This window comes from Enhydra lutris, unplaced genomic scaffold (assembly GCF_002288905.1).
Source record: "Enhydra lutris kenyoni isolate GAN:26980312 unplaced genomic scaffold, ASM228890v2 scaffoldscaffold68, whole genome shotgun sequence".
Classification (NCBI taxonomy): Eukaryota; Metazoa; Chordata; class Mammalia; order Carnivora; family Mustelidae; genus Enhydra; species Enhydra lutris.
Genome location: NW_019154152.1, coordinates 13,795,693 through 13,804,966, shown reverse-complemented (window position 1 = coordinate 13,804,966; position 9,274 = coordinate 13,795,693). Strand labels below are relative to the sequence as shown.

The following is a 9,274-nucleotide window of genomic DNA, read 5'->3' as shown; positions in this document are numbered from 1 at the left end:
TTCCCTGTAGTGTCCCCACACTGGTCCAGTTCTTGTCCTCTGAGCTACACTGAGTAAGTCTAATCTCCCACTCACATGACAGCTTTTCAGTGGGCTAAAGACAGTATTTCTTTCTTCTCTAGGATAAGCTGGTTTGTTCATCATGTAGCTAGAAATGGGACAGCAAATCAAAGAATATTTGAGCTGGAAAGGCCCTTAGAGGTCATTTTGTCCAGAGAATTCCTTTTACTGCCAGGCAGTACAGCACTATGGTCAGGAGCCTGGGCTTTTAGAGAGAGAACGAGCCCGAATGCAGAATCCGGAAATCCAGCACTAAGCACTAACTTCGTATGTAACCTTGGACAAATTACCTAATATATTGGGCCTCAGTCTCTTTATCCATAAAATAAAGAGAATAATAGTCGATGTGAGGATTGAAAGAGATAATGCAAGGGAAGCTCTTAGAGGAGTGCTTGGCACACAGTAAGCAGTCAATAAATATTAACTATAATTATTGGAGGTCCAGAGGGGCAGGGAGTTGCTCAAGATCACAGAGCAACTCACAGGCAGAGCTGGGGTTATACCAAGGACTCCTGCCTCCCAGGCCAAGTCACTTTCCTGTTTATATTTCCACTCTGTCTTCCTTGGGGGAAAAAATAAATAACTCCAGAGGGAAATGGAATACTTTGCTCATTGAATTAGTTAGAATGCAAGTGAGAGAATACCTGATTAAGAGGCTTAATTAAGCCTTTTGTTTCTTTAATAAGGAGACCAAAGGAAGGTAGATCCAGGTTTGTCTGATGACTCAACCATGTCTAACGACCTAGGCTTTCCCCATTCTAAGCTTTGAGAGGGACTCTTCTGTCTCACAAAATGGCTGATGCGGCACCAAGCACCATGTCTTCCCACTCAAAAAGAAAGGCTATGGGGACATAAAGGGTCTTCTCCTCTCATGCCCCTGTCTTATCCAGGAGGGGATCTTTGCAAGCAGACCATCCCCTTATATCTCATTGACCAAAATGAGGTCCCATGTCCACTCAGACTACTCACTGGTGAGAGGAAGGCGTTTCCATGAATGGTTTGGTTATCCCTGTGGCTAGCACCTTGCTACTAGAACACGGAAGACGGAATTGGCTGTGGGAAGGCAATCAGGAGTGCTTGCCATACTTACTCTGTCTCCTCTCTGGATTGGCCTCCCCTGTCCTCTTCACGTCTGCCAGGGAGCCTGACCTGGTCTCCACACTTGTCCAGCACACCCTCTTCTACCATGTAATGGAGCATCACCCAATTCAAGTCTACTTTGCCGAGCTCTCTCATCTTTCCATGTTCAGATCTTGTCCCCTTCAGTCTAGAAGCATTGGGGGAATAACAGCAGCTACTAGGGACTAAGTACCTATTGTGCACCAGACATTGCTCTGGCCACTTGTAACCAGCTTCCAGATGGCTTCCAATGATCCGTATCTCCTGGTATTCACACTATTTTGTGTTCCCCTCCCCCATTATACCAGGGCTAGTCTGTGTGACTGTGGCAAATGTGATGGTCTCCCACTTCCAAGATTACATCATAAAAGACACCATGGCTTCCATCTTGGCAGTACACATTCTCTTTCTTAGATCATTCATTCCAGGGGAACTTAGCCACCACGGCAAGAGTACCCTTCTGGAAAGGCTTGCCTAAAAATTAAACCCTTTGACCACCTTCCAGCAAAGAACAGAGTCCTGACAGCAACCACAGAGTGAGCCCAGAGTGGATCCCAGCTGAGCCTTCTGATGACTGCGGCCCTGGCTGACCCCTGACTGCAACCTCACGGGAGGTCTTGACCCCACAGTCTTCCAGTTTATTCACTTCTGGGTTCTCGATCTTCAGAAATTGTGTGAGATGATGAACACGTGTTGTTCTAAGCTGCTGAGGTTTGGGGTAGTTTGTTCCTCTGTAACTACTGTAGTGCTATATTGTCATATTAAATCCTCGCAGCGTTCCCGAAAAGTGGAGTTTGCTTTTCCCATTTTTAGGATGAGAAAACTGACGCTGAGATGAGGGCAGTGACTTTTCACACCTGGAAAGTGGCAGGGCTGGGATGTGCCCTCATAGCTATTGGATTCCAAAACAGAAGGAACCTGGTTCTGTTTTCTCAGTTGGAATGTCTGCAGGGTGAAGGTAGAGGAACTGGGAATGGGAGGAGGTGGTCTTTTTCTTTGATGTGTTTTTTCTCCTTTTTATTTTTCATTCCAACCATGTTAGTTAGCAGCCGCTCTATTATCTAGTATGTATATGTGATTCCAGGACAAGAAGTTGTATCAGAAAAAACAGCAGAGTTTTAAGAGGCTTTTGAGTGACATTGAACAAGTTCCTGCACTTTTCTCGGGCCGTGGTTTCTTTGTCTGCTGTATGGGGAATATAATCCTCCTTCCACGTGTCTCACCAGGAAACCTCAAAGATCAGGCATGAGGGGATTTTGGAAAATGCCAAGGGTCCTGGTCATGGAAAGGTCTGCTTTGAGTATGGAGCACCCCTGACCCAGGGCTCTCACAGTCTAGAAGGGAGGCAGCCCTGCATAGCAATCTCTGCATAAGTGGTAAGTGCTCCCTCTTCTCTCCCACCCCAGTCTAGCTTCAAGAGACAGAGAACACAGAGAGAAATTGAAGGCCCCGACCCACTTTTTCAGCCTCATCCCTCACCATGACCTCTCTGTTAGGCCACACCACAGCCTGGCTGAACTAGTGGAAATTCCCCAAGCCTTCCGGGAACTTTCTGTATGCTGAGACTTTATCTGTGCCATTTCTTCTCCCTGGACACCCTTCCCAACTTCTCCACTTGGTGTGTTCCTACTCATCTTTCAAGACTCAGCTTAGATGCCCCCACTTCTAGGATGCCTCTTTTGACCCGGTTCAAGGCCTCCTACTTCTCCCCTTGATTAGTGCACCAGGCTCCTGCCTGAGCTCTTGGCTTCCAGATTCCTTTTTCCACTCAAAGCCCCCATGGTGCAGCCAGCCGCCTTTCTAAAACACAAATCTTGTCCTGTCACTCCCTGCTTAAAATAACCAGTCAATGGAATAATCCATCAATCAATGCTTCAAGGGCTCCTCCTTGCCCTCAGGAAGATATCCAAAGCCGTCAGCGGGAACTCAAGGCTTGGTCCCTGCTGGTGTCTCCAGCCTCAGCTCTCCAGTCTCCCCCGATTGCCCTGCACACACGGTACACCCCTGCCACATTGCTCTCATATCGTGCCTCAGATGCACCTTACTCTCTCGTGCCTCCCTGTCTTTGCTCATCCTGGTGTTTCTCATGCCCATTCCCGTCTTCTCTACCTGCAGACTTCCTGCCTAATCTTCTACGTCAGCTCTGATTTAACTCTTCTGGAAGCCTTTCCTGGTGGCCCCAGGAAGAGTTCATGGCTTCCTCTTCTTCCTTCTCCTAAACGACGAGTCATGCTTTTGTTACCGATTGTCATTTTATCTGCTTACCCTGGGAGTTTGCTGTATCCGACCCTGGCTGTGTCCCCAGCAGTGCCAGTGCGTGTGCGCAGAGAGCCATGTAGGATTTGTTGGTCGGTTGGGTCGTTGAATGAATGAGTCAATGGTGGCTGAATCCAGCCTTGAACCATCACTTCTTGGCCAGCCCCAGACCTGCTGTTTCCCAGGGTAAGCCCATTTTATAGCAAAAGGGAAAGCAGAGGAAGGGACTGCTCTGGAAGGGAGAAAGAAAATCAATAAAAATATAAATCTAGTTGGGAAGAGCTGTCCCAGGCTGGCTGTGGGGAGAGATAAGACTGGGCAGGCTGAGCCCTGGCTGACAGTGGAAGGGAGATTAGGGGACAAGCAGAGCTGCAGCCGGGGCAGCAAAGGGAGTGTGTCTCCCCTCAGTGGTGCCTCCTCCCTCTGTCTTCATCCCAGGTCCCGCCCCTATGCTCTCTGTGCTCCTTAAATTCTTTCAGGGACAGAAGAAGGAAACCTACAAATATCGGTCATTCGGTGTGCTGCCTCTGAGCGAGTGTGTTGTTACTCAGTCTTCACAACTTTTGGGAGACAGGAGATGGGAATGACCAGCCTTACTATACAAGTGAAGAAACAGAGAAGTTAAATCACTTATTCAGGGTCACGCTGTGAATAAGTGGGAGTCAGGATTTGAACCCAAATCTCGGACTCTAAACCTCTGTTCTTTTCACTCTGCTCCACTGGAGGTCTACAGCCAGGCCTCAGATGGTCCCCAACCTCTGAAATCAGAGGCTCAGGTGTTTATATGATTGTGTGTGATTTTTTTAAAGATTTTATTTATTTATTTGACAGAGACAGAGATCACAAGTAGGCAGAGAGGCAGGCAGAGAGAGAGGCAGAAGCAGGCTCCCTGCCAAGCAGAGAGCCTGATGTGGGGCTCGATCCCAGGACCCTAAGATCATGACCTGAGCTGAAGGCAGAGGCCTTAACCCACTGAGCCACCCAGGTGCCCCTTGATTGTGTGTGATTTTAATACAGATCCATCTTTCATCATTCTTTAAGCTGATTGTCATCCACTCTCCCATTACCTGTACCAGGCTTTCTCCCTAGAGGTGGTGGCCTTTGAGTTGGGTCTGGAAGGTTGAGTAGGACTTCATGAAGTGGGATAAAGAGGCCAGAAGTGGGGTGGGGATGAAGTCCCTTCAGGTAGAAGGAAGAACACACCCTGGGGCCTATTAGGGGGAAAGGATTCATTAGGGCCAAAGAATGGTGAAGGTGCTGGATTCTTTCTCTTCATTTATTTGCACTCCACGCATGGTGCCTGGCTCCAGGCTCTGGAGAGGCATGTCCCTGCTGCAACTCTCTAGCATGGGTCTATGGGCCGAAGGGCCTCTGAGCCAGGCATCAGGATGTTCATTCTTTTTTTTTTTTAAGATTATTTATTCATTTATTTGACAGAGAAAGAGAGATCACGAGTAGGCAGAGAGGCAGCCAGAGAGGAGGGGGGAGTAGGCTCCCTGCTGAGCAGAGAGCCTAATGCGGGGCTCGATCCCAGGACCCTGAGATCAGGACCTGAGCTGAAGGCAGAGGCTTAACCCACTGAGCCACCCAGGCGCCCCAGGATGTTCATTCTGATTCCAGGAGAAACTGCTGGATTTTACTACCCCTCAGCTCTAGCATGGAGACAATGCCTTTCTCCCAGCTTCCTGATGCTGGGTAAGAAGATAGCTCACAGATGCAATTGCTTGTGGGTCCTCATTGGCCAGAGGCCATAAGAAGGCTGCTCCCTGGACTTTCTTGGTCGCTGGGATTCCCTCCAGCGCTGACCTGCTCCACCCCTGGCTCTCAGCCCTATGTCTCTCTTGTGATGACTTCTCACCCTGACCAGCCTGGGACGTTTTAAGCACAAGGACCTCACCCTCTCCTTCAAATCTCAACTCGATCCAGAGGCGGACTCAGCATGAAGCTCATGTTGCTTGAGTATCATCGTCTCTCCTCAGGCCCAGGGAGGGGCCTCTGCAATGTGTTCACATTGTCATGTTCTTGGGAAATTTGCAAAGGTGAGGTACTTTAATCACAAGTAGTTAAGATTGCTAGTTCTTTCTACTCCAACTACTTGTGTCCCAGTTCCTTTTTATGTGAGGTGGTTGGAGAAGCCAGTGGGCATTTCTGGGATCTGACTAAGGGGCAGGTGGGTTGGGGATCAACTTAATTTGGGTTTGTTGGGATATATTTATATGATTCCCAGTCACCTCTCTTTCTAGATAACTCATTGCTAACCACCTGCATGTAGAGAATGGCCTCTAGGAATCTTCCCACCCATGTCCAACTCAATCAGCATTGTGACATCAATGTGTCATATCCAGAGGTCATTTTGGGGCATGAATGTGTTTTATGTGGCCTGGCCCTGGAAGTACCTGGGCAATAGAGGGAAAAGAGGTTTGCAATGACAGAACCAGAAGCTAGGCTACAGAAAATCCTGCCAGTTGTCGGCGGAGGAAAATTCCGCCTTTTATTTTAGACGTGTGTGCAACTGTTGGTAAAATATATGCTATTTTTCTGAATTGTGTGATGTATTTGCCTTGACTTCTTTTCTCATTCTACATAAATATTCTCTTTCTGACCAAATTTTGTGCTGCTCTTTTTTTTTTTTTTAAGATTTTATTCATTTATTTGACAGACAGAGATCACAAGTAGGCAGAGAGGCAGGCAGAGAGAGAGAAGGAAGCAGGCCCCCCACTGAGCAGAGATTCTGATGCGGGGCTCGATCCCAGGACCCTGAGATCATAACCTGAGCCGAAGGCAGAGTCTTTAACCCACTGAGCCACCCAGGGGCCCCTTGTGCTCTTCTTCATAAAGAGGGCTCCCCAAAGTGTATAAGCTTCCGTTCCCACAAAACCCTGGCTCCACCATTTATGTTCTATATGATCTTGGACAAGTTGCTTATTTGTTCTTAACTGTTTCCTCTTCTGTAAAATGTGAACAAGAATCTGAACAGGTGAGGACTCGGAAAGCTTCATGACCTTATTCCATTTCTGAAACCATTATTAGAGGAAGTAACCCAGTCAAATGAAAATTAGACCAGAATATACAGCTAGGGAATGATGTCATATGCAAGAAATAACAGTGAACAATAAATCCAGTAAAACTTAAATCTAAATAACTAGAAATAATGTGGTTGCTGCAAACTCTAATGCACTTTGTAAGAAAGGAATTTTGTAATATAAGAGACATTATGCAAGAACAAATTTAATAATAAGCCGTGTCTATAATTTCAGAATATTTCTGCAAAACCTGGGAAACAGGAGCGAAGGAGAAGGAATATACACATGTGAGTGGCCTCATCTTGTTGGAAGAAACCTTGAAATTCTTGACATTGATAAATACAGGCTCAGATATTTATTAAACATTTGAAGGTATCAACCAGTAGAATCAAAATGGGAGTTAGAACTTCTGTACCTTCATCTTCCTCTTCTTTCACGTGGGAGAACCTCACAGTCTAGCCACAGGAGCTGTTCAGAGGGCCAGAGCCACATGGGCCCCCAGTACCCTCCTCCTACCCCCCAGTTTCTCCCCTGCCTCCAGCACAGGGCTGGACACCAGGCTTGGGAAGCCACGGCTGAGAGCTCTGTCTCCTGCTTCCCACGCAGCAGGTCCCAGCCAGGTCAGCTGTGTGGTGACAACAGAATGGGCTGGGGTACATCAGAAAACTCTCTCCCCCTCCCCAGAGGGACAGCCAGGCCAGAGAAGACTGGCCATAAAACAAGACAAGGCCCATTGAAGGACCAGTTGGTTCAGACCCAAGCATTCCACAGACCCCCTCCTTACCCAGAGCCAGACGTTTCACTCCTTGGCCCTGCAAAGAACAGGTCCTTACACCAACTCAGGCATCACAGAGAACCAGGTGTTGCCCCCAAAACATGGTTATCACAGAACCAGACATTATCTACAGAGCGACAGGCAATGAGGATTGGGGCACCTGAAAGGAAATGGTGAAATTCGGATTCTAGTCCACAGGGGTCACAGTGATTTTGGTGGGCCCTGGTCAGTGTGTGAAGCCTTGGCCATGCATAAGTACCAGTGAATGTGTGTTGGGTGTGTTTGGTCTTTGAAGTCAGAAAATGCCCAAATGTAGGGCCTGGATCTCCTTACCCCCTGGAGCCCCTAAGGCAGAGACCAGGCCCAGACTATGGCTCCCTGAGGCAAGGACTAGAATTTCCTGAGTCTACAGAGTTAGCCACCCACCCTCAGCTAAGTGCCCCAAGGGGCCCTCATGCCAGGTTTGCTGAAGGCCCTGACTGGCCTGAGTGTTCTGAGTGTGAGGCCAGCTTCCTCCCTGGTGGGCACCCCTCAGAGCTCAGAGCTCTGCCTCCAGGGGGCGCCAAATGGATATTTCTTGACAGAGGCTGTCCTGGCCCCGCCTCCAGGCTGAGCGGGGGCTAGGGAGGAGACATGAGTGCATCCTGACCACAGAGATGGCCATAGCTGGAAGGGGCCTAAAAGCTGGCAAGTCCATTTCTACCCATCAGAGATGGTGCCTGAGGCCCAGAGAGGGTGGGCTGCTCCAGGCAAGCGGCAGAGCTGGGCTAGGACCAGGTGTGTAAGGCAGCCTGGCCTGCTATGGTCTACTTCTCTATTCTAGGGCCTGGGGGAAAGAGATACAGTCCTTCTGCCAGGAAAGCCTGGTTTCAGGTCAGCCTGACCAGCTGGCAGAGGAAGGGGGAAGACCATTGTGCATGCTTTACAAGTAGCTAACACACCAAACCCCTAGACAACTCTTTGGTTCAGATGAGTTACAAAGGCCCAGAGAGGGTGACTTGCCTGAAGTCACAGAGCAAGTTAGCAGAGGAGTTGGAACTGGAAAACAGAGTTCCTGACACCCAAGATTGGGCAAAGGGCCCAGAGAACATATTCCTGCCCCTCGAGGGCCAGCTCACACTCTGGATTCCTCAGGCTTCTTTTCTGGCCCTGACGTTAACAGCTGCTGCTGTAGGCCAGATGTGGATACGGTCACCTGGGTCCCCTCGTCTTTGTCCTGCTGCCTTAAGATGGCCAAAATTAAGGCAAAGCAGGCCAGGGAGCCTGTCTTGAAGAAGACCTGGAGGCCAACAAACCTGGAAAAGACCAAGGGACCCATGAATTCAGGACCTCCCTGTTTAGGGGTTGGATGTCCTTGGGGTGGGGCAGAGCAAGGTCAGCCATCACCACTCAATGTGTGGTCAGAGACATTGAAGCCCTGTGGGGGGAGGCGGGGAAAGAGGCCTCCAGCCACAAGGCAGTAGCCCCATCAACATGGCCTTTGTTGGGGAGACAGGGAAGCCCCCGGAGTTGACCTCTATGGGCACCCTTCCCAGATAGAGGGAGAGAGGCTCTGCAGAAGAAGCACTGGGTGGGGGGCAGAAGCCTGGGCATCCTCCCTGCCTTGTCCCTAGCCAACTTGTAGCGTGGGCCACTCCTGCTTCTCTCTGACTGTTGAAGAATTCAGGGGGCCTGACAGTTGCAACTTTAGATCACCCCACCTGCCACAAGAGGATTCCCTCTCCCCTGTTTGCCTAACTCACTGAGGCTCTTATTCGATTTTTCTTCCTCTAGGAAATGCCCTGGTCAGTCCCAGCCCATAGAGCCATGCCCTCTGCAGAGCTGGCAGTGACCAGCTCCCTGCTCCCAGCCCTGTCACCAAGTCCTCTCCAACCTCCTATCCCATCCCAGCAGCCTCTTGGTCTTCAAGTTCCTTTGGGCTCCCCATTACACAGATGGGAAGACTCGATTCCAGAAAACGCAGGTCTCCTGATGGACAGACAGATCTGGGCTAGATACCAGTCCCCCTGTGTCCTAGTGAGGCCTTCTCCCAACCCCACTT

At 49.4% G+C, this 9,274-nt stretch overlaps 1 protein-coding gene across 1 annotated transcript in view; it reads right to left on the bottom strand.

Moving 5' to 3' along the window:
- Positions 1-6,234: 6,234 nt before the first annotated feature.
- The window catches only part of LOC111159386 (solute carrier organic anion transporter family member 2B1), a 45,326-nt gene continuing 42,286 nt past the window's right edge, over positions 6,235-9,274 (bottom strand). The window contains 1 exon segment of the mRNA XM_022521804.1: positions 6,235-8,528. Within this exon segment, the coding sequence (XP_022377512.1) occupies positions 8,348-8,528 (181 nt within the window). The 3' untranslated portion in view covers positions 6,235-8,347.